The sequence below is a fragment of the Besnoitia besnoiti genome, chromosome VI, assembly GCF_002563875.1.
Source record: "Besnoitia besnoiti strain Bb-Ger1 chromosome VI, whole genome shotgun sequence".
NCBI classification, from domain to species: domain Eukaryota; phylum Apicomplexa; class Conoidasida; order Eucoccidiorida; family Sarcocystidae; genus Besnoitia; species Besnoitia besnoiti.
The window spans coordinates 967,836-993,053 of NC_042361.1; the positions used below are offsets into that span (position 1 = coordinate 967,836).

The 25,218-nt window shown below is 59.9% G+C and overlaps 1 protein-coding gene across 1 annotated transcript in view; it reads right to left on the reverse strand.

Annotated features, from left to right (window-relative positions):
- Nucleotides 1-461: 461 nt before the first annotated feature.
- The window catches only part of BESB_065610 (uncharacterized protein), a gene marked incomplete at both ends in the record, with an annotated part of 33,543 nt that continues 8,786 nt past the window's right edge, over nt 462-25,218 (reverse strand). The window contains 8 exons of the mRNA XM_029364955.1: nt 462-594; nt 1,267-1,784; nt 2,329-2,372; nt 2,841-6,071; nt 6,626-10,559; nt 10,883-20,370; nt 21,097-24,049; nt 24,411-25,146. Coding sequence (XP_029218538.1) covers nt 462-594; nt 1,267-1,784; nt 2,329-2,372; nt 2,841-6,071; nt 6,626-10,559; nt 10,883-20,370; nt 21,097-24,049; nt 24,411-25,146 — 21,037 coding nt within the window. The remainder of the gene's footprint in view (nt 595-1,266; nt 1,785-2,328; nt 2,373-2,840; nt 6,072-6,625; nt 10,560-10,882; nt 20,371-21,096; nt 24,050-24,410; nt 25,147-25,218) is intronic.

The window sequence follows — 25,218 nt, forward strand, 5'->3', positions numbered from 1 at the left end:
CCGGCGTAACCACCGGAACGCGCTCTGCCTACTGGCGTGCACTATTGACACTCTGCTGTTGAACTGCCCGTCCACACGAGGAACCTCACTCGTCTGCGGTTCCGGCAGGATCCCCCCGCCACCCCCGCAGTGCCAACGTTTCGCTGTCACATATTACGGCGCATTACCCTCAATATGTGCTTTACGGGCAACGACAGGTCCACGTGTGAAGCAGCAAAATATGCCCAATGACTCTCAGTAGGCGCGAGTGGCTGTTGGCGGAGAGTGCAAAGAAGTCCCTGATTACAGCATACCGTTCAGGACGCACACAGTGTCTGTGTGGAGCATCAAATTTTGACGTCCACTTTGAGCTATGGCATATCCTGTTCATGACGCGATTCAATCAGAATTCGGCATGCCTCGGGCAAAGAAAAAAACATGCCCCCCGCTCGACTTCGCGCCCTTGCCACATCCCCGCACGATCAGGAATGATTCGCACACACAGATGGGTCTGCACGTTTATGGTCGCCGCACAAGGTCGCCTCGCCGCCGCGTCCGCGTTCTGCTGATAGCTGCTTTTCGCGATTAAACGCTTCAAGAAAGGCTTCTCCACGCCTGTAGCGAAGTAAGCATAGAGTCAGAACACAGCGCGACAGAACCTTACGCAGCTGACTAGTTGGGTCTCCTGTTGTCCACAACGACACATGTTGATCACACGCGCCTAAGATGAAATTGACACCCTTGCAGATCCAGGCAATGCTCTACAAAAAACTAGGTTTCAGCCAACTCGCTCGGATTCACGGGTTGTCACTATACGCTGCCGACGTAATGAACTCTTGTTACAAAATAATCATGGTTATTCGACGATGGTCACATGGCTGAGACCCTCCCGGCGTGATGCCTCCTTCACACACGCACTCGTCCGAAAACTGAACATTGCTGCATCATGACACGTCGAGATGGCATTAGATGATCCTCCGTCTCGCAAGGTTGACCCAGTGCCGCGAGCTACAATGGGGCAAACGCACAGCACTCTTTATCGAGAACCGTGGACACATCTTAAGCAGAATCTTCACCATCTGAAGGCCTGAGAGATCGACAGTAGAACTACGGAAGCGAGTATTTTGTTGTAACAGGCAAAACCCACACCTTGTCAGGATCTGCATGGTGCGCACGACTGCGACATTACAGTTAGGCGTATGGATAGGCGCCGCAGGCTACTCTCCTTCACAACCTTTGCCAACATGTTATTCATTCTAGTGAGAACTTCTGAGGTGTGATGCTCACCCTGTCAGAAGCCAGAGAGTGGTGGGCACTCTGCCTGCCTCCATCGGAGTATCCGAGCAGATGCCAATGAGTTCACACGAAGCTGCGGAGTGACCGCGTGCGCGTGGCGACTCCGCATGCATCTGTTCTAATCCTCTCGATGCCGTGCGTTGGTCCCATTCGTCTTCGCCCAGAAGCTTCACGAAGTATTCGTGCAGCGCAAGGGCGTCTCCTGCTTGTCGCTGCAATAGTCCAAGGCCACTTCTCTCGAGTGAAGTCCCGGCACCACACTTTTCTTTGGCTGTCTCTGCCGGTCCGCCAGCCAACCATGGAAACAACGAAGGAGAGTGCACTCGGAAGGCAACAGTCGAGCAAAGCTTTAGGCGGCACATGTGCAGCTGGGGGGACGCATGTTTCGTGTAGCTGTTTGGTGCTAAACCTGGCACAAACGGCGTTGAGGAAGGAGGGGGAGAATTGCAGTCGCGCCGGGAAGAGAGGGAACGCGCACCCGCAGGAGATCTCACTAGTCCGACGATCAGCTGAAGCCAGCACGGCATCGCAGGCAGGAGGATAAACCAGATGCGCATAACGGAGTCAAAAAGGCGATCAAGGCAGAAGAAGCAAATCACGTGGTTCGGAGACATCCGTCCTAGGTTTTTCCCATGCACAAACGCGAGCCGGCTGATAAAGCAGAAGAAAAACGGACTAATCCAGAGGCGACGACAGTACATCAAGCAGAACGAGGGAAACAGTTACCCATCGAGGCAACACGGGTCAGCAGCAGTTGGTACCACGATCCTGCACGTGACGTCTACACACAAATATCGTAACATGGGCAAAGCTTCTGCCTGCCAAGGAGAGACCACTGACAGCTGAATGATAGGACACGGACATCACAGCATGGGCAAGATGGGGGTAACCTACAGCAAACGCAGAAGGGAGACACTCCCGGCGCTAAGGAAGGTTGCTCACCGTGGGTGAGACGGTTGACGGGTCAGTTTATGCTACATTGCAGCCGCCGCTCAGTTTACGAAAATGGCACAACGCCCGATGCCTATGACCGCTGCAAGCCTTACCCCATACCCTCCATGGTCGCTCACAGTTGCCTACCTCATCTTGTGCGACGCCTAGGCATGCCTCATACGCCCCCCAAGACGGCTGTTTGCCACTGGAGTCTGCGACTAGGCTCCAGAGCCTTTCGCCTCCCACACTTTCGCTTCGTGCCTGTATCTCGTGGCCTCCTTCCACGTCGCCGTCAAGCGTTTCGATGTGTCCCATTCCCCCCTGTCCACGTGCGCGTTCTCGATAGGACGCTCGGCTGTCGGCACGGTCTCTCCGTTGCACGGTTGATTCAAAGGCGAGGACGATGGAACACGGGTCGAAGAATGACGTGACAAGGCACGAGAGTGACACCGGCGGTCGCGGCGCAAAATAAAGCGGCCTGCCGAAGAAAACGACTCGTCCGGAGCGGGAGTCGGCTTGATGATAGGCGCCAAGAGAGTGAAAGAGGACTCCTCTGCTTTCTCGCGCAGGCCCGCATGCATGCTGCCAGCTCTCGCTGCATATACGTGGACTTGGCTGGGTTTCGCCTGTACCTTGTTCGGCAGCGACTCCACGGTTCCACGTTGGCCTCTCGTTTCCCTTTCCTCGGTCTCTGCGTCTGTGCTCTTCCAGCTGCCGAAAGTGGGAGTCGACGGTGCGTCGCCCTCCCGGATGCCCCTCCTGAAGAAGCAGGAAGTGGAGTCGTGCTAAGGCGAACGCAGGCGACACACCAGCCACGTCGGCGTCCCTGAAGAGCCGGTGAACCGTTCGGCTGCAGCACTCGCAATGTACCGAGTGCTGCCGCTCCTCCGAAGCATCCAACAGCTCGGGAGTGCACGCGTGAGAGACGGCGGAAATCGCTCCCAGAAGAGCGCCCAGGGGAAGGGTCGCCAGTCGCATCAGTTTTCTGCTTCCGCCTTTAACGAGGTCTCTCCAGCGTGTGCTCGCCTCCCCCGCCATTCTCTCAGCTTCCCAAGGCTCCAAACTTCTTGCCGGCCTGTCGCGGGTGATCCTCTCCTGTGTTTCCCTTTCTGCAGCGCTCGGCTGTCTGGCGACACATCCGCGGGCAGCCACTGCAGTGGCCGTGACTTGTGGGCGATCTGCCGCTTTCTGCGCCTGAAGAAGAAGCGAAAGAGAGGCGGCGTGAGCAGACGCGCCCGCGGAGGGGGGACCTCCAGCCTTTCTGGCTTCCTCTTCAATATCGAAGAACTGTTTTGCTTTGTCGTCTCCAGCCTCCGGAAGATTATATCGCACGGCATCGGCAAACGCTCCCACCGCAGAAAATCCTACGGCCAGCGCGTGCAAGCAGAAGCCTTCTGCGGCACTGAGCCACGTCAGAGAGGATCCGCCCGAAGGCCCCGGCGAGTAGCGCATGCCGTGGCGAAGTGAGGAAAATGCCTTTCTCAGGTGCTTCGCGGCCTCCCTCGAGTTGCCGAGCAAATGGAGGGAAGACATCAGTGAGGGTACGCGAAGCAGACAGAGAGCGCTGTAGTGGGCGAGCAGTTCCTGGACGACAACTGCTGGTGGCGCAATAACGTGATTTATGCAGAGGAGCGGGAAAGACACAGCAAATGAGGAAAACGAGATGTACACCACCGACGTCAGTCGGCCGGAAACGCTAAGCGCGATAGGCGAGATGGATAGACGATCCACAGCGAGAAGGTCAAACGCAGCGGACGACGCAGAGAGGCATGGCGCAGGATAGGACACGAATGAAGGAGGGAACGAAAGACGATCTGCGGGATGAAGGAAACCCGAGGAGAGATCACGGTGATCTTCCTCGGCTCCCTCGCTCGCGGATCGGCGTCGCCAGCGCCGCGGAGGTGCTGCTGAACAACGAACGATGGAGGACATGCTTCGCAATGAGAGAGACGACGGTGTGCTGGAAAAAAGTAGCTCACGCGTGGATGACGATGCGGTTCTGGGGTGCGAAGAGGTGTACCCCCAAAAAGAACAAAAGTCAGCATCTAGTAGTGGGCGCAGCGTCTTCATATAGGCCATGAAAAACTGAAGAATGTAGTCGTCCACTCTGATCACGATCACGCCGGGCGCCCTTTCCTCCGCCGCGTTGTTTTCTCCACTGCGGGCGCTTCCGGCGCACTTCACTCCGCCGCCCACGCGAAGACGGACAGACGCGCGAGTGCACGACGGAGCGCAGATGCGGTTCGCGCTGCAACATGTTGCCCTCCCTTCCAGAGACGAGAGGGGGGGAGCAGGGGAGCTTTCGAAAGCAGCAACGGCCGCGAGGGAAGGCGACGAAAAAACCTGCCGGAAACGTGAAGGAACGTGTGAGGCGCTGGCATCCCCTGGATTCATCTCAGCGAAAAGCTGGACGCCGAGAGACACGAGAGAGGCGAAATGACTGATGCGCTCAGTTCGAGAGTAGAAGGCAGGCCAAAACGAAAGCCGCTCACTGGTCCACGTGGCGTAGACTAACTCAGTGAGGTGCGCGACCAGTGCGTTCTTTTTAGCGAGCCAGCTGGTCACGCATGCGCCACCACAGGTATCTCCAGATACTTCCGAGCTAGTGTTAACCAGCAGGAACTGTCCCAGCAGCTCCTCTGCGGATATTTCGCACTGAAACCGACGCTGCCAGGCACTGCGAGCGCGCCCTGTTTGCCGGGAACGGAGCGACCATAAGGCTCTCTGGGCTATCGTCTTTTGGGGGGACTCAGTCTCTCGATTGTCTCCGCTCTCAGCCGTTTGCCTGTATTCGTCAGGGGCGTTTTGCCGGTCTGCTGCTTTCAAAGCTGAGTCCCGTCTAGATGATTCGTCTCGCTGCCCCGTGATATGCGTCGGACGCCGCTTCTTCAGGACTGCGTAGATGTCCTCTTCGTAGACGGCCAATTTGACTGCGTTCTCCCACGAGCGGAGGACATTGAGGAGGACGACGTCCGGACTGGGGCGGTTCGCGAAGCGCCGATTGCCATGTCGCTCGGAACACGATCGCGGCCTGCTCCAGCCCTCGCCGGGACTGTCAGTCTGCTCTCCAGTTTCGGCTCGGGAGGCTGACGAGGCATCTGTCACTGCGCGGGCGTCTCCCCGCGTCGACCTCGCCGGGCTGGACGGCCTCGCCTTGGCGCTGTGGAACGCTGACAGCGAAGGCGAAGAGAGCGAGCGCGCCAGCGGCAAAATGAAGGGAAATAAGGAACTGTAGGGCAAGCAGCGGCGTGACGAGGGAACCGCCGCAGCGTGTGCCGCGGCTTGCCAGACGAGAGACCCAGGTAGGGTGACGAAGTCGCAAATGACGTGGGTGCTGGTACCGGTGTACTCCGTTCGGACGGTTATGCAACCCCCCAGCGGCTCCTCCTCGAGCGAGGCATTCTCGAGCAGAGACACCAGAGAGGGAGGCAGAGGAGGAGGCGATGCACAGCCCTCGCGATGGCATTTAACGCACGCACAGTTTGTGAGCCCGACGCTTCCTTTGTGGGTAGGCGACAGGGCAGGCGAAGGCGCCGAGGAGGAAAATGATGAACACCGCGATGCACTGCTGGAGGGGGCGGACGAGGGCGACGACGCGTCTGCGTCGAATGGGTAGAGAGGCAGGAGGGACGCGGGTGCCGATGGCGGCGATTGGGGTGGTCGCCGCGAAGCCGCTGTTGAAGTATTTTGTGCGTGTTCTACACACCCATCCAAATATAAGCGGAAAGAAGGGGGAAGGGAGGAGACCAGGAAGCGGTGCGTCGACGACGAGCAAAGAAACAGAAATGGAGACCAGAACCCGATGACCGAAGACGAGTCCCCTAGAAGCTGCTGAGGCGCAGACGGCGTGTTCGAGGAGGCTCCTGTGTAGACCAAAGAGACACATGCGAGTAGACTCGAGCGGCAGATGACGGCGCTAAGTCGACAGCGACAAACACAAAAGCAGGGCTTTCTCTTGAGTGAAGAGAAAAACAGGAAGAGATGCATGATGCATATAAGCTCGCGGTCGGCTGTGCACTCCCATCTGCGTTTATCGCCTGTAGCTACACCGAGTGGCTGCAAACGAGATGCACATCTCGCCTGTTCAGTCGAACTGTTGCGCATCGGAACCATCCCCACGCGAGCCTCCAGGTGACCACTACGTTCTTAGGGAACAGCCACCATAATTCAAAGGCTACCGCACAATGAGGGACGTGGGCAGAAAAGGGACGACTCGTGGGACGGCTGCATTCTTCGGCCCTAGCACGGACAATCCGCGTAGAAAAAGACAGAAACGGCCTGCGGCAAGACCGAGGTCCAGCCGGTGCAGGACCGGGCCCCTGGAATTCTCCAGCAGGCGCCGCAGAGGCACCTCCAGCCAGCTTGGCTGTTTACGGTGAGTCATATCTGGGTGTCCAACGCTCTTGTCGCCGCTCACCCCTAGTTGAAGAACAGGACGACTCCGAGTCAGCCAGCGCGCAAACCCGGAGTCCTAGAGTGCCCTTGACGCCTGCAGGACTGTGCGCACGCCGGGGTGAAGAGCGAGTTCCTCGATTGTGGCGCAGACATCGATTTCGGCGTCGACGGGTGTGGGCGGCCCTAGACCGTGCAAAAGAGGTCTCTCCCACACTGCCTTCGTCGTCCCAAAACTCGCTCACATCACTTAGGTCACTACTGAACGCAGTCGAAAGCCGACTTTCCAGTGATGGAGCAGATGAGGAAGCTCTCTGCTCAGTTGGGCATCCTTCTCTCTGGTCCGCGGCTGCCTTCGGTTTCCGCTGTTGCCTCACTGGCGCACTCGCAGCCGAGGAACGTCTCCGTTGCTCCCCGTCGGCCGATTCTTTTCCCACGCCTGCATCGTCGCTCGATGAGGCGCTGAGCTCTTCTTTGCCTCTGCGCTCACGAATCCACCAGCCGTCGCTGGCGCCGCCGCCTTCGTCAAAGATGCGAAATGACCGGTACAGGGGACACGGAAGCTTTGCCTGCTCTCCAGCCGGAACCGGGAGCTGCAGCATAGGCACACTGGGGACAAACACAGACGGCGAGAGGCCCCGTGGCCCTCCTTCGTGGTGGAACACACTGCACGCGTGATCTGACCCACTTCGTCTCCTCGCGTGGGCGCCCTCTGGCTGCTGCAAGTCTTCGGCATTGTCGCCTGGGTTGGCCAGCTTCCCGCGGTCCTGCCTCTCGAGTGCGGAATCACGGGAACACGAGTCCCCACACGCGGACGCGTCGTTGTTGCGGGTTCTCCCCTTCTGCCAGACTAAAAGCGAGGAGATTCCCAGACGGAAAGGCGTGCGGTTTATAACCGTCACTGGTGCAGGCGACGGAGATAGGAAGAGGTCAAGCAGAATCTCTCCAGACGCCGCTGAGAGACCCAGACTCACGGTGATAAGCTCCGTGCATGTAGGGTGGCACACTTGGCGCTGGAAGGGCAGAGTCGCTTCCCACAGAGCAGGCATGGACTCTCCCCGAGAGGCACCATGAGAAGCCAAAGTATGCGGAAATGCCACAGGAGAAGAAAGCCAGCCTCGCCTCAGAAGAAGAAGTGCATCGCGAAAACAGCCGCCGGCCGCCCACGTCGAGGCTGCACCATCCAGCGCTGCCGTTGCCGTTTCATTTCCTTCTCCATTTGCTGGTGCCGGCGCAGGCACCCCTCCCAAGCCGAGGCCTTCTCGAAGGCGCAGAGGGACTCCAAGGGTCCACAGCAGAGGCATACGCACGTTGGCGTCTCCCTTGTAGCCCCCGCCTCCTCCGTACGATTGAGAACAGACCACAGGAGGGCCTGCGGCACCGGGCGCGGAGGCATACTGCACAGGCCTCGGCGACCGATGCAGAAAGCCTCGAGGGGGCGATAAACAACCCGCTGAGACCGGCTCCGCTTCGGCGACCAGCGGCAACTGCGGGTGTTTCATTCTGTGTGGATGTCCCGGTGTGCAGTCAGACGTCAAAACGTCTAGACAAAGCGGAGACCCAGTGAGATCTGCAATATGAAGGCCCAGCGTGGGATCGTCACTCAGGTCACCCCAGAGTTGGCCCCCTAAGTCGTCTCCGTCTCCTCGGAATGGCGCGAAATCTTCAGAGAGGGGCTCCAGCGTATTTAGTCCCGCGTGCCCAGATTGTCCATATCCCGTTTCAGGAATCCCTTGTTGGTGTTCCTGGTTGTGAGACGCCAAGTCTCGAGGTAGCGGGAGACTGCCCTTATGACCGCATAGCTGCACGCCAATGGCATGCATGATTGCCGCAGTTCGGAACGGGAAGACACAGCAAGGGATGCCCTCCTTGTCGCCTTGCCCCGTTTGTTCTCTTCCGCCATTGGGCTGTGAGCTCTCAGACGCGCATTGTACCGAGGGGAGACACGAAATGTGCGGAGGACACACAGTCACTCCTGTGCCCAGGACGGAGTGCAGAGCGGCGCGTCTCGCGTCGTCGAAAATAGTGTGTTCCACCGCTCTTAATTCACTCTCTGTTTCACTTGAGAAAGGCACAGACTGACCAACGAATAAGGATTCCCGACAAGAGGCAGGAGGGACGGAAGAGGAAGCAGAGCCACAGCAATGAGGCGAAGACGACGAAAGCCTAGTCCCAGGACAACCGACAGACTCTGGCTCGAAGAGTACGGACGGCGCAAATGCCCGGTACGCGTAGAGCGCCCCTGTGTCTACTGTAGCATCCGCAGGCGCCGTCCAAGGTCCTCCCGCACCTCCCAGAGGGCTCACAGCAGGCTGTCTGTCGTGCCTCGCCTGTCCATCCTCGGATTTAGATAGCCCTGTCTGCGTCTCCCCACGCCCTAGTGATGCTGCGGCCGAGTCTGAACGCAGCCGCACTGAAACGGTGTTAGCTTCCTGGGTACACGTCAGGGCACCACGCCGTCCTCCGATAGCGACAGCCAGCGTGTAGGGCGTCCCGTTGCGCAGGCGAAGCGGCGGGCAGATATCAACTACAACAGTCGGTGGCGAACCCGGGGACGCTGATGAGGAGAGATGGCGAACATGGACAAGGAGCGAGGCGCATGGGAGCGACTCAATACGGCTGTCTGGTGACAACGCAGGCGCAGTGGCTGCCCAACTCGACTCACGGCGAGAAGGCCAAGGCTCCGCAGAGTGTGCCAGGAAGCGGTCGGGATGATTGGCGAATAGAGACGGACTGCTACGCGCTCCAGAGGAATGCTGCGCTGACGACACGCCGAGCGGAACTGTCACGCGTGTGATCGCCTCCACTTCACATGTTTGGAGTGTCTGCGTCCAGAAAACGTCAGCGCGCTGTGTCGGTTCATCGATCCATTCCGCAGTCTCCTTCCCTTCAGATAAGGCGCCCTCCTTGGACATGTCTGGTACACTTTTTGGCGAGAGGGGTGTTCCTGGAGGCTGCTGCCGGTCGGCGGACGCATACTCTCGCTCTGGGTCATCAGGATCGCAGCTATCACACGTGGCGTGTTGAGGGGCGACTGAACGCAGCCACACCCCATCTGATGGGTCGTCCTCTCTTGGTGGTTGTTCGGCACGCTGGCTGCAATCTGCGAGTCCCTGGGGAGGACAGGAAGGGCGCCTCAACTGAGAGTCTGGAGGTGGAGCGAAGGTAGGAACGCGCACGCCGAAGAAGGCCAGAAGAGGCAGATTAGGATCGCCCTGCATACACCCTAGCTCTGTGCAGTACATCGTCGAACATGCCGCAGACGCGCATTCGGGAGGAGGAGGTATGCAGGCTTTGGAATCGGTCGCAACGTTGCTGTAGCTTTTCCGGTGCGGCCAGCATGAGGCGGGTGGAGAGCAGAATGAAGGCGGGACGCAAACCGTTAAACCAGACATGCTCCGCAAAACAAGGCCGAGTGGGCAGAAATTCCGAATAATCCACGGCGCGCTGAGGCAGCAGCGAAGCGGTCGAAGCGAAGATGCACAAAACACCGTTCGGCACAGAAGCCGATGGATCCTCGGTTTGCCCTGCGACGCTACGGCCGCGGGCGAGACCGGCGATAAGTCACCGCCGCTCTCCGGCTCCTCTGGCAGGCGCGAGGATCGACCGTGCGACGACGGCGGGCGCGGGACTGACGGAGTTGTGGGGAAAGAAAGAATCTGCGATGTTTCGAAAAACAAGCTGGAGGAACAGCTCGCAGCGAGAGGCTCGGCCCTCGGCAACTCTCGTTCTGAACCATATGCATCGGATCCCGTCAAACCCAGCGAAATGCCCACTTCATCCTCGCTGGCTAAGATCGCCGCAGCCGAGGGGCGAGGTGGCGAGTTGGACTCCTTCGCGTGCTGGAGCAGAGAGCCGAACTGTGCAAACGACGGTCGCTCCGGTGGCTCGAACATAAATATGCGAAGATTCGCGGGGGAGCTGTTGGCCTCGAATTCGGACGCCGGCGGGATTTCCAGCTGAAGGAACGCAGGCGCAAGTAACAGTCCCATAGACGCCTCAAGTAATGCATGAATGGAAGACACGTGAGAACCGGAACTAAGCTGAAATGTCTGCGGATCACTGCAGGACACAATAAGGTACAAACTAACACCTGCGTCCCCACAGAAGAACGCAAGCAGAGTCCGAAGAGCGGATGCCGGGTGAAGGGAATCGACAGCACCAGCAAAGGACGGACCCACCGCAGCCACACGCCCCCCCGCCGTGGCGTACAGTGTCCCGCGGCAGGGTGAACACGCCGAGGCAGGAAACAGGCTGGAAGACGAACGTAGTCCATGCGTACCTCTTGGTACCTCCAGGGCGAAAGAAGTGTGGTTCCGCCGAAATTTTCGATGCCACAGCAGAGCTCCCAAGGGGAGGCGTTGAAGATTTGCAGTCCATGGGATATGAACAGAACGCGCGGAAGGTCAGCAGTGGGTGCGGCAATTGCAGGCGGCGCAAGTCCTCTGCCCAACTGCCAATCCGCGTCACGGTCAGGAGCCTGCAAGAAGTCTTCCAGGTTGTGCAGAGAGCAGTAAACAGTCACACGTCCACTCAGGTCGGCTGTGGACCTACCGAAGCGCCTCGGCACCACCTCAAGGGCTCCTCCCGGCATTCTCAATTTCTCATCATGCTGGTCTTCGTCGTCGGATTCTCCTTCCCGGCCGCCGCCGAATGAGGCGTCAGCAGAGAGAGAATGTGAGGCACGGACGCTCCAGAACGGCACATCCAGATGCCCGCATTGAAACCGGGGAGTCTGCGACGCATCGTTGCAGGCGTGACTCCGCGTTTGACTCCCCTGTTGGCCGCTTCTCCAGCTCCACCACGAGGACCCTCTGTCGGGTGCTTGACGCATTCCGCGACTGCCGCTCGATAGCTCTGTGGAAGCGATGCAGATCTCTTTTGAGAAGCCAGGCGTTTCTCCCCCGTTTTCGTGCGGCATTTCTTCCCACGGACGCGTAGAGCAAAGCGGCGTTTGCGCACATGGGTCGCCCACCCAGGTCCGGAGCCGCTGGTCTCTGGAAGGAGCAGCCACGAATCTGACACCCACATCTGCTAGAGAAAGTGGAGCGCCGGACAAGGAACTTGGCGACTGTACAAGTCGAGACACGTCTGCAGAGTCCACAGAGATCATAACGCTCGCCCACGAGTGGGTAGAGCTGAGCGATAAACAACCCGATGTGAGTGACGGTGCTCTGGGACTTGGACAGCACCTGCTCTGGTCGTTTGCATCTGGCGATAGTCCCCACGGCTGTCCGCTGTCTCCTCCTTCCTCGCCCTCCTCACCCGCGTCCGCTTGCCGCAAGGAAGCACACACCAGACCCGCACACCTGGCCTGCTTTTTCACAACGGTACGGCTATTCCCTGGGTTCGCGCCAGGCTCAAGGGGTCTGAGCCGGCACTGCAGCAGGAGAGATTCGCAGCTGGAGTGAAGCAGAAGCGGCGGGTAAATGGTGCAGGTGACTTGGAAGGCGTTCGCGCGCACAAAGTGAAGAAATACTGGGTACGCCGCAAGAGCTGAGTGGCTTCTAGAGTGAGTCTGCCCTTCCGCCTCCAGTCCGCCCACGTTATTCGGCGCCCTTCGATCGTTGTTCGAGGTGCCAGTGATGCGCCACTTTCTCTCCCCGTCTGCAGCCGAGGCCCTGACTGGCGACACTTCGTGTGAACCACCTGATCCGCTAGCCTGATTCTTAGTGAGGCGCATCCCCCCCAGCGGCGTGCTCCCGTGCCTGGGCTCTGTCTCCCCGTCCCGTCCGTCGTCGCGACCGCCTGCTGGGTCGCCCATGCGTGCTCCGAGCTGGGAATGGAGCGCAGCCGGCAGATGATGGAACGAGGCACCTGGGGCAACGAGACAGCGCTGAGTCCACGCGGTGGCAGACACCCGCCGAGCTAAGATCTTCCCTGGCGCCACCGGGCTTGTCCAGATGTGAGCGTCCGAAGACGGACTCCCGTCGTCGCTTTGGAAACATCCGCCCGAGGGTGCGAGCTGAAAAGCCAAATGGTTCAGCTGCAGAGAAGGGGGGGGGCGAGGAATCCCGGCTAAACCTGTGTTTTTTCTTTCTTTCTCCACACGAGCCCGCTCGACAGCATCTACAAGCGAGGCAGATGGCGGCGACCAGATAGGGCAGATGAACGTTCCCGGGGCGACGACGACGGGCGCGGATCCTACCGCAGGAGCGGGGGGCCCTAAAGCGCACGCCGGGGCACCAGAGTGTGGAGCACCTACGGAAGGGAAGGGCGCCTGCTGGATGGCGACCGGAATGGGAAGGAGGTTGCGGATGACTAGTGGCAAACGCGGAGAGACGGGGAACGAGGGGAACCGGATCGGGGGCCTCCGCTGGCGGCGTACAGTACCTGCAGAAGGGTCACCGGGCGCTCGAGCTCCACCCGGTCGCCGATTCGGTCGCATAGGGCTCAGCTGCACCGACCTCGAGAGGCGGCCTAACGAATCACCGCCCGCGCCGCCGTCCTCGCCGGTCTCCGCTTCGCTTCCGTCTCCAGGCGTAGTGTTTCTGTCGTCGGTCTTCCACTGGGCGTCGCAGGAAGGCGGCGCGGAGGCAGACAGCGGCGGGTGAGCATCAGAGAGGGAGGTAGTGGCGGAGTAGAGAACCCACGCCGCCTGAGCTATGCGTGAAAGACGGAGTGGATCTAAAATGAGCTCCCCCTTTCCGGCGAAATGAATCTTTACGCCTACTGGCGCTCTTGCGTCCGTCTTCAGCACCATTGGAAGGGCCAGCGTCTGCCACTGGGGAAAAGAAGGTATCGTCGTCAGCGACATGGAGACACACGGCTCGACCCAAGGGGCGACCCCCGAGTAAGGTTCACTCCTCATCCTGAGTTTGTTCTGTTGGAGACGTCGGTCCCGCAGCTCTGCCTCGCTGCGCGCCGCCAGCGCCACCAGCTCCTCCTCTGTGTCTAGTGAATTAGCCCAGTGAAGAACCTCGATCTGCGGCGCAGAGCGCAGGGTGCGAAGGGGCAGAAGCGTCCGTGAGTCAAACACATCTGCGACGACATCCTCGAGGGCAACTCGCAGCTTCAGCCCTCCGCCTTCCCTCGTCCACACCTTCTCGCTGTCGACCCACGGTTCCGCCGCACACTCATATTTCTCTCCAGGACTCGGCGCACACGATGAGTCAGCAGGCGAGTACGCGGCGGGATCGCAAGCTCTGCGGCAGCCGATAGGCGAGGCAGAAAGGGTCCTTCCCCTGCCTTGAACAAACGAGAAGCTCCCTGCGCTGGCAGACACTTGAAACAAAGGCTCCTCCTCCACGTGGGCGCCCAGATTAGGGGAAGCCAGAAAAGATGGTGGCAGAAAAGGAAACGACGAACGAGACGTGTCTGCGTCGTAGGGCCACGTAACCGAAAGGGGCCCAGCGCGCACAGCAAGAATAGCGCACTGGAGAGATGCTTTCAGGGGAACAGCCACCCAAAGGCAAAGTACAGAAGAGGCCAAACAGCCAGAAGCGGTCGGCGATGCACCGTCGCAATGTGAAACACGTGGAGAACCCATAACCGGATCCGACGACCCGCGACGCCGAGTGAAGCCGAGCCGAAAGCGGCGGGAAAGGAAGGCTACCCCAGGACTAGACCCTCCGCACGCGACGCTCCCCATGAACGGAGAGAGCGGCACAACAGTGTGAGTCCCGGAATCCGAACGCTTGTGAACGGGAAAAAGCTGCTGCCTGGTCTCGTCGACCGTCTCGATGCAAACGAGATTCCACCGTTGCAGCACTGGGGTACCGTCCTCAGCTCCGGCATATGCGGGCTCGTCGCGTGTATGCCTATCCTCTGCAAAGGGGGCTGCCCCCGATCCAGTGCCCTGATCCCGTTCCCCTGCTCCGTCAGCAGCGCTGCGCTCACAATCGCATTGACGGCGGGTCTCCCACCCTGTCCACTCCGAGCTTTTGCACATGTAGGCCTCCTTATCGTTAGCCTGATTTTCCCAGAGGGCAGCAACCCTTCGATCGCCTTTTGTCTCAGATGGGTCGTCCTTAAGTAATGCCGCGGATGTCGCACTGGCCCTGCGTCGTCGTCGGCCGCCGCCTCCCCCGGGACCGCACTCAATGATGTCTGCATGCAGGATGGCGCCCGGCTGGTCGAGGCACACGAGAAATTCGGCATCCACCTCATCCGAGTTACACTCTCGCCGACTCCCTAATCCCATAGAACGAGGCGGACTGTCAACCACTTGGCCGTGGAGCAAAGGGAGCGCCTGCAGAATAGTAACTGGATTTTTGTCTCCCTCGTCAATCAGTGGAGTGTCTTGCTCAGAAGAAAGAGTCAATATTACACCGTGCATCCCAGCTGGAAGCGGCACTCTATGCGCACATACGCCGCGCGGTCGCGCGGCTATCGTGCCACCGTCGGACAGATCATGCCCTGCCGCCAGCGCGATACCGTGGCTCGAGCACAAGCGGTTCGCAGGCGGCGGAGCTCGCACTTTAAACGTCTGAGTTCGGCTTTTGAGGTAGGCCGTTTTCGTGGCAGCGGAGGTGGCGAACGAAGAGGAAAGTGGAAGAAGATACGGGACGATGGCGAATGCTGCGTCGCTCTCGGCTCCCAAGAGTGCAGGGTCAGAATCTGACGAGTTCTGCTCAAGGGACGAAGGCGACGGCGAGTCGAAGAAATGCTGCGCGGGCAGACTCCCAGGCGGTGCTGCAGTCTCTTGGGTGCCTGCCGATGAGTTCGTTGGAGACGCTGGAGGGTCAGGGGCACAGCTCTCCAGCGTTTTTAGAAGCAAGCGCAGCTTTCTGGCGCTGCCACAGATCTGCACCGTGGACACCTCACAGTTGACGGTCATTTCGTAGTATGGTGCGAAAGCTGCTAACGTCTCCCCCCTTATCTCTGCGTGTCCTAGATTCCGAGAAACAGAGTAAAACAGAAGCTGGGCCTTCACCTGCGTGGGATTCATAATGGGTACCCTGTCCCAAACATGCTCCAGCGGAAGGAAAAGCGAATCAGCTGTCGAGTGAGGGTGGTGCCTATGATCCACCTGCATTCTCTCCTTCTTCCTTGCTGACACACGGTCTCGTCGATTTCTGAAACTTCGCTGCTGCCACTTCCGCGTGTTATTTGACGGCGTCGGCCGATGAAGACACGCGTAAATGGACAGCGAATCCGCAGCCACATTTAGCCAGTTTTCTGCCAGCGTGGTGCCTCTGACGAAGTCATGCAAAGACACTGAAGTTGCCTCCGTAACGACCCACTCGTCGAGAGCTTGGGCGCAATCGCGTCCCTCTGTTTCATCATCCTGGCCATAGGCGCCGTCTCCTCGAGCCTCACCGATACTTTCACGCCGACGCCAGCCAAAAAGAAAGTCGCCAACATCCTTGTGGAGGCACCGATTGGGGTCTGCACTCGCTGCAAACCCCGAGGGGATCGAATGCGAAGCTAGGCGGTGCGACAAGAGAAGAAGCGGATAAGCCCCCGTGTTGGAAGAAGCGAGGAACTCAGGAGAGCACGAACGACTCTGTCCGGACCACCTGGAGAGGACAACGTTCTCGAGAAGCACTCCACCGGCCTCTTGCACTTGTTCAGACCAGCTGCAGGGTCCCCCGCCTCGGCGCTGACTATCATTATTTGTCCCGCTCCATCCCCGATCGCTCTTCCCGAAGTCCCCTGCCTTCTCGTGTGCAAGAATGACAAAGCAGCGCCGGAGCGATAGCCACACCTTCGGAGAAGCGTGTGTGGCTTTGTCTGTCGCGAGGTCTTCGCACGCCTCATCGAACAGCTCACCCGGGGCGTCTGCTGGCTCGCCGTCGCTCAGGGCTAAGGCGTCTATCTCCGTAAGCCGGCGCATAAACGGCATTGCGCCGTGGAGAATGGTCCGTACAGAAACGACACCCTCGACTGAGCCAAGCGCGCCTTCGATGGAGTTCGTTTCCGCCTGCTTCTCGTCGGCGAGTGTCTTCTCCCTTGTTGCATTCTTGTTCGACACCGTCTTCATTTTCGCCATCTGCTGCTTGGGTGTCAACCGCCCACCATACCAAGGCGAGGTGTGTTCGGTTGATATCCTCAGTTCAAGGAATCCACGCCGGGACTCAAGAACCTTATCGTCTCGTGTATGGCCATTCTGACGTTTCCTTGGATCTCTGCCCCTGTCGTGTACAGGTGCATCGGCCTGTGTCATTGCCTGCTCGCCGTTGCCGGTGAACGAGAGAAATGAATCACGTCCGTCAGCCACGAAGCCATGATCCAGGCGAATGTCAATCCGCTGTGTACTGACAGTTCGAGCTTGCGTCTCCAGTCGAGTCTGTGGCCGCCTCCTGGGCCCCAAACGTTGCTGTCGTTTATCCTCCGCAAACTCTGGATCTGTAATGCATTCCTCGTTCCTCACGGTCCTGTTCGCGTCCCGCGCTCTCGTGAGCTCCTGTATGACTTTCGCCTCGTCAAAGCGTACCAAAGAGACACCTGCTAGCTGGAGCTGAAGAGACGACGAGGTAGGCGAAGAGGGAGATGCATCTGTTGATTGAGGCCGGGATAAGATATCGTCTCGCGAAAATGCGATCAGCGGTGGAAGGCGGATATTGATGCTCTCCGCATATATCGCAACGCAAGTTGGCCCCGGAGATGGTGGAAGCTGAAGTGGTGCGTCCTGTGACCGACCCTCCTGCACAGCGATAGCCTCGCTCTTGACCGCGGTCTCTTCGACAGCGTCCCCAACCTCATCATCGTCAGCGCCTCCGTCATCCGTCGCCTCTTCAGCGCCGTGTTCAGATACGTCGTAGAGGCCATCTTTGCACCTGAACCTACAACGGGGAAGATTGCCGCCTGGACGAGATGGTGAACCACGCGGCTCTTGTCCATCATCAACACGCGCCGCACTCTTCTCTGTCCTGCCACCGGAGACCCACTCCGGCCGCCCACTGTGCGGAATCGGCAAAGGCCCCAGATCCTCATTATCACGTGACTTCCGTCGTGCTGTTTTCCACTCTCCCCCTCGCCGGTTCGTCTCACGCCGCGCGTGGCGTGGATGCAATGGACAGCCTGACGTTCCGTTTCGCAGCCGCGAAAGTTGAGCCGAAACAAAGTAGTACAAACGTAAAAGAGTCATCAACGCGTGTACGCTTCCACACTGTACACGGACAGGAGAAACTGAGACATCCGTGCAGGTGCCTGCCTGTGTGGACCTGCGAGAAAGGGCAGTGCCGAAGAGCCGCCACGTCTGCTCCGCGGCGGTGGCAACACGGGGATGCCCAGGCCCGAATCGTACACCACGTCCCGCTACAAAACTCTGGAACAGGAGCGGTGACGACCGAAGCCGCGCACAACTTGTGAGAAACCCAGACACAGAGGGGGACACATTAGCAGCTGCAGGCGGCAGCCAAGCTGATAACGCCTCTTCCGCAAGCGCCAGAGGGGTGTACGAGGTCTGTCCCGCGGCGTTCGAGTGAGCAGCTGAGGAGAGGCGAAACGTGCAGGGCTCCAGCAGAAAAAAGCTACCGGGGGGTAGAGCCGGTACAGGGGACGGCGAGGTGCAAGCATCGGCGTCACACGAACCCGGAGCGGATGCCGAGGCGTCAGTGTGCGCACTCTCAGTCGAATATCTCGCGTTCTCATCGCCTTGCAGAACCTTATCCCGACCGCCGCAGCGAACTGTGGTGGCGTCTCTGGCGCCACGCAGATGAAGGACGGCTGCAACCGTGGCTTTTCCCACGCTGCCGGACGACGCCCTCTCCGTGTCTGGCTCTGTCCTGTCCGTCTGCCTGCAAGAAGACGACGAAGCAGCGGAGGCGAAGGAGACCTCGGACACCGACCGAAACGAGCAGTCGGTCACCAGGAAGATAAGCGCATTAGACTCGCCTTCGGGGTCATCGGGCGTCGATGCATTTGCATCCAGATCAAGCGCCCGAGCTGCGGCTCGTCTGTGCACGTTGGCCACGGGGCTGTCAGCCCTGACGGAATCATCCGCGCCTGTCTTTGGAACTTGCGTGAGTGTCGCATCCACGTGACCCTTCATTCGTTTTTCTTGGCATGCCGTCGCTTGCAGTGACGCGACCGCAGTGGCAGAACCAGGGAACGGAAACTGCACGGCAGCGCCGCTGACGTGGAACTGCCACTCCGTTACTGATGCGTGAAACTGCTCGCTGCTCGTGGCGACCCGACCAGTCGTCTGTCTCCTCTCTCCTCCAGCCGTCCACCTTGTCTGGCGCTGCCGGCGCCGCACCCCGCTGGCCGTCACTGACGCATCCGCAGGCGCCAGCCTGCCGACTGCAGGGGGAGACTCAGGCGCAGAAGCGGACGCACAGGCGGCGCAAGGCGCAGCTGTGATCACAGAAAGAAATGGCGCAACAACACGAGTAAGAGAGACAAGCGGGAGGGTCAAGCAGAACGGTGCAACACAGAGCCTGTGGGATGCGACGTCAGTGGCGACGATTAGGGTCTGGCCTGCCGATAGATGCCCTGCCAAGCCGTGGTCGTGCGTCTCCGAACACACCAGCTGACCTCCTCCGGTGAGCTCCTCACAGTCAGCGTCGCGTCCGACGCGCCTGCCCATTTCCAGAGAGGCTGCTGCCTCACAGCTCTGGCGCGCGTGGAGCCTCTCCTGGACTCCTGCACTGTGCACCGTGATATGTGTAGACGTGAACACCAGCCAGGGGCGTTGACTGCCTGAGCACCGGGGGTCTGCGCTTGGAAGCGTGCGCGGCCTCTTGTCCCCTTCGCTGAACTGCGCCCCGCGTTCCGCGTGCGGTGGGCGGGAGTCCTCGTCTCCCTCCTGATCCTCGGCATTGGCTGCAGTTGAGTAGTTCTGGTCACACTGGGCTTCGGCGACCCTCTCACCGATTTCACTGACGTTTTTCCCTGGCCTGTTTGCTGCGCTTCTAGTCGTGCTGGTCGCTTTTCCACATGACAAAACGGGGGTCACAGAAAAAGCTGTCAGACCCGCCAGGGGCAAGATCTGGAGCTGCGGAGCATCCATAGAAGCTTGCACTTGGAGGCAGAGCTCCGAACGTACTCCTGGAGCAAACCGGCGAAGGCGGCTGGCAGCAGGCAACGAACACGGCAAGGATCGGGGCCGCCCATCGTAAGCATCAGCTGAAGGACGCGAAACACGCGAACTCTGTGGCAGCACCGTCTTCGCAGCTCCACCAGTTGAATCACAAGAAAGCGAGGCATGCCACCGCTCAAGGATGCCAAATGGCGGCCGCCACAGGCGCAGCGAGACGCCGGGAAGCCCGAGTCGCAGAGCATTCAGTCTGCCACCACATGCAGTTGCACACGGCGAGCGAGGCGCACACGTCCCAACAGACGAAGGGCTGTAAAAGGAGGAAGGGCGTCGAGTAGATACGAGTACAGCTGCGGTATCATCTTCCGATGGTAGTCGTTGGAGCTCCAACTTCGTCCTCTCCTCATTCGTTCCCAAACTGTCCTCGCGGCATGCTCCTGCGGGCATCCAAACTGTCTCTGCGTCGATCGAGAGTGAAAGCGCAAGCCCCACGTTTCTCAGCCACGCGCCCTCGATTTTGTTTTCCTCTCGACGTGTTGCCTGCCGTTTCCGGCTGAACGCGCTCCCTCGTTTGCGAAAAGCAGCCTCCAGCATATCTCTCTCTGTGCACGTTGCCAGCTCAGACGCTGTCAGTCTTCGACGTCTCGTGGGCCTCACTGGTCGGCGTTCCTTCCCCATGACTGAGCGTGTGACCTCCAGGGGAATGCGGCATCCAGGTGCTATCTCTGGCGTCTCGTGCCGTGTTCCATCCCCGGGACGGCTTTGTATTGTACCGAGGGATCCTGCCTCTGCCACTTCTGTTCGCTGAGCAGGCCCGTCTGCTTCGCTGTGGCTGTTTCTTAGTGCTGTAGACTCTGACTCACACGACGAGCACAGCCGGAGACTCTCACGGTCTTCCTGGGCTTCCTGCAGCGATGCGCACCTTGTCCGTCTCCCCTGTCGACCTCTTCTACGTCTGGGGCCTGACGCCCCTTTCTGTGGAACTGCGGAAGCGTCTCTTTGCGCCTGCCTCTGCCTGAATGGAATCTCCGAAATGCGTGTCGTCGCTGTCTGATCCAGAGCTTCGCCTCTTCTCTCCACACACACAGCAGAATGGAAAAGCCGGCACAAGGTTCGGAGCGAGTGGACGTCCAGATCTCTGTTCTCCTGGCTAGCGCGGGTCCGCGAAGCCTGTCCCCTCTGACAGTCTACAAGCCACGAGCAGAGCGAACCTAGATCCTCAGCGGCGAGGCACGTCTGAAACGTAGTCCCTGTCGCCCTGACGGACGCACACGGCCACCGGTAAGGTACCCAAGAAGAGTGCCGCACACCAGACGATGTCCTCTTGCCTAGCCAGAGTAAGGAGGTCTCAACTGACAGCGACTGAAGCAGACAGGAGGGGGGCGATGGCGACACCGATGTCGGGGTCGAAAGTAGCGATCTGGCGTCTCGAGGAAATGACAGCTGCAGGCCTTGGAAGGAAAGCGACCGCCCAGTCCAAGTCACCCTAGGGAGTGTGACGCACGCCGCAACAGGACGCCGCGATGCAAGTGAGTCCCCCGCGCCCCCGGTGGAAGCTGAGGGCAGCGCACCGCTGCAAGATGGAACGGCGACCGAAGACGCATTTAGCCACTTCCCACTTCCACTGTTGGCACCCCCAGACCCGTCTGTTACTATCCGAGTCAGAACGGAAATGGGAGACAACGCAACACCCATACGTCTCTTCTTGCTTTCATGTGAGCGTACAGGGAGGGCGGCGGCGTCCGACGCAAGGCGTAGAACCACAGGGGAAAGTAAGACTTTGAATGGCTGGTCAAGGAGAAGCAAGAACGCCACAGAGGGGGCAGACACAAGCAAACCGTCAACCAGTGATATGGGTGAGGCCAAAGACGGCAAAACGATCTTCTCAGTTTGTTTAACCTGCGTGGCGCAGCCCCCGCGAGGCGCATCATCCACCCTTTTCCAAGGGCGGCCAGTGCAGGCCTCCTCAGGCGAGCCTCGCTCATATTTGCACGCTGCGGCTACCGAATTGCTCGTCCTTTGTCGCCCCGACGTGCCTCCACGGCTGGATCTTGCATCCCACTTTCTTCGGCGACTGTCAGTGGCTAGCGAACTGGCGTGGCCACACTTGCGACCGCCTACATCCGAGGGACGGACTCCACCGCCTCGAGGAGCAGGAGAGAGTGACCTCGCAGACTGGCAGACAACCGAAAGTGCGGGAAAGCCGAGTGCTGAAATTAAAGCAAGCGATTCTGCAAGAACCGAGATGCAGCCCGAATGCACCAGAAGCATTAACGCAGGCGGACCCTCCGAAGGCCTCCCTGGATGGGCTTTTCCGTCGTCGAGCATATTCTGTTTGCTGAAGTCGGAAGGCAGCGGAGAACCCACGTGCAAATACAAGAGGGGTTGTCTAGCACATCGCCACTCGACTGCTGCCGGAAGCGCTAGAGACTCTGCCGAAGGGCAGGCTGCCTCATTAGGCAGTTCAGGAAGGACTAGAAGACACGCATCGCTTATGCGAGGCCAGAAAAAGCTAAACAACGAAGATGTTGTCTTCCTAATCTCCCCTGTTGCTTGAGATTCGTGGTCTCTGTCTGCGGAGCTGCCGCCGTGCTGGAACGTGGACACCTCGGCAGCATCCACTAACATCTCCGCCGATGGCAAGAAGCCCCGTCCCGCCTGCACGTGCTCCGAGACGGTTAGGGCTTGTGGCAGAAGGGCGGGACAGAACGCCATGCGAACGTAGAGTTTCGCGAACGGGTCGGGTAGCTGATTCTTAGCCGCCTGACTCGGTATCCCCTCGAAGATCGGAATGACATTCTCTGCCTCGTGTACGCCTGCTTCCTCACCACCTCGCTCTGCACCATGTGCGGGCTCCTCTTGTTCGTTGTCTGCGGTTTTCAGTCGCTGCTGCAGCTTCCCAAAGCCGCGCGCCGGTGCACCGTAAACCGCGGCGGCGCCCACAGTCGCTTGGGCCTCGACCACGACCCAGGGGTGAGTGCTTGGTCCGCAAGGAGGATTTAAAGGAGACGGATAAGACAGAGTCCCTCTGTGGGCAATACGCAGGCTCTCCTCGTCCGACGGAGGTTGCCCCGGAGCAGTGCGACACCTGTCGTCCACTGCAGTTGCTTCCACTTCTGCTGCCCGGAGTATCTTTGCTCCCCTTGGGCCACACGCCGGATTGCGTTGTCTGTCCTGATAATTGACTTGCACTGCCGAATTGCCTACGAAGGCGGCTGCACGACTCGCCTGACCAGCTTGGCGGCGAGAGCTCCCGTCCGCAGGCCGGTGCTCTGTTTGCGTGGGGCCCACGCGACAAGGATGCCCTCGCCCGTGCAAAAGTCCCGCTTCGTGATTCTCGGCCTCCACTTTCTCTCGGCCGTCCCTCTCGGCATCTCCCCACGACGGAAAAATGAGATCCCTCCACGCGCGCGATTCGTCCGCCGCGTCGCCGTCACGTGTGAGCAACGCGGCAGGCGCATCCTGAACAGCTGAATCGAGTCCGCCTCTGTTGTCGCCATCGGCGCCCTCTTTCGTTCGCGGACAGGGCGCGCTCCCATCACCCAACGAGCCAGCCCCATGTGAGTTCGTCATGGCAGATGACGCGAAAGCAGCTGCGCGGGCCTGGAGCGAGACGTTGTCAAGGGAGGCACTTATCTGGATGCTTTCTGCCCCTTTTCCGGCGCACGTGAAGTCCCAGCAGCATGCACGATGGAGAGACAGAAGAAGCGGTGGAAACGGAAGCAGACACTGAATGTCGGGGAACGATATCACGAGGGACTGTATCATCTCAAGGTCTGTGCGAAGGCAACGGGTGGACGGGAGTCCGGCTGGGTTAACCTTCGCGTCAAGCGTGAAGCCTTTGCGTGAATAGTGGGGGAATGACCACGTGACAGCCCGCGAACTCGGCGGCATCCTACGGTCAGTCGGCATCCACTGCGCGTCGCTCCCGTGCGCCTCCCTCCGTCTGTGCGGATCCGCACCCTCGCGACAGTCTGGCGCGGCGCGGCGCCCGGCCTGGTCTGTCGGCTGTCCGGTGTCAGCGAAGCGCGTCATCCCGAGCAGGAAGAGTCCCAGGCCGAAATCAACCGCCGCGACCGATGAATCCACCGCATGCAAGGCAGCCAGCGAGAGACTCGAGGCGAGAGAGGAGATGCGCGCGACAGCCTGCAAGGTCTCAGACGGAAGCAGCCTAGCCGGAGCGACGGCCGAACTACGAGGAGAGACTGAAGAATACAAAGTGGCCATCGGTGCCGAGGACGCCGTGGCGAACGTTGACGAAGGCGGCTGGGGACAATGTCGGGCGCTGGAGTGCGTCTGGGAAAGCCCCACGCCACTCGACCACGCCTTGGGCTGCTGTGGGCGAGACGCGCGGGTATTGAGCGGTGGCGGACGCGTCGTTCTGAACGTCTCCATGTGGAAGCTATTCCGCGCGCATGGCGCACGTGTCTGTCCACTCGAAACCGGATGTGACCCCACGGAAGACGTCGCAGCTTTCGCGCTCGACGGTGGAGGAACTTCCGCAGGCGGCTCTCGCCGCATCACCTGCCGGGCGCGGGTACATGAGCACACAAAGGAGGTATTGGCCCTCTGCTGAAGACCCAGCTCAGCAGGGACCGCTGCAGCTGCGATAGCAGGAGCCACGGCGCATCACACGTGAAGCATGACGCCTGCTTAGGTGACAGCGTATAGCAGAACGTAAAATACTGGTGCGCCTACGCGTGCATGCATCGATATGGGCTTGCGCGCGCGTACACATACGCAGTCACAGCCAACGTGTAGGCACGCAGGCACACCTGCGCAGACGAGCGTCCACGCCTCAGCGTCAATTGGGGCATGTACAGATGTGTCGGGCGCCCTTCCGCCCTGTCGCACGACTCCCGACGAGTCCCAGCCACGTCCTTACCTGGCGAATCTCGAGAGCGCCATGTCTAACGGCGACAAGCGGTGGCAGCGCGAATCGGACGGCAGGAGAAGCATCAGCCATCGCGTCGTCCGCGGCGTCGCGCGCGCCTCGTAGGGTGCTTGGGCCTGCGTGGGTATCTCTCGAGCCTTTGCGTCCCTCCCCGGTACCTTGCATGTTCCCCTGGGAGGTTGGGCGTGCCCCTGCTCTGCACAACTGTTCAGGCTCCTGCGGCATCTGCCCTTCCGGCCTATTCGCTGTCACGATCCTAACACACGCATCATCGAAGAGGAACGTGAGGCCGTCGTCCCGATGGACTCGGCAACCGGCCGTAGCTTCCACTGTATTCCTGCGCTCTGTGCCTTCCACAAGGCACTCTCTCGCGCCGCCCAGCATACATGCCGCGGTCGCGTTTGCGCCATAGGGAGTGCGGACGTCTTCTTCTCTGCGCGTGGGTGAGCCGACGCAACGTCCATCTTGGACCGCGATGGACTCCACCGAAAACACACTCGAGGCGGACGACGAACCGCACGGATCTGGAAGTTGCGCGCTCGCTGAAGGCCAGACCTGAGGTCGAGCGGCGGCCGACGCCGGGTCCGCGAGTGCTCCGTCTCGCATCGTTGTGCACCGTGGCAAAAGAACGGCGTCCCGCATCGGGGGCAGGAAAACGATACTGTGCGCGAGGGCACCTGGAAGAAGAAGCGTCTCTACTTCTCGAGGAAGTGAATGTCTTGAAGCCCTTGAGGACAGACAATAGCCAGCGCAGCCCAAAGTGCAGGTGAGGCGTCAGGAAATAGACCATGCACGGTAT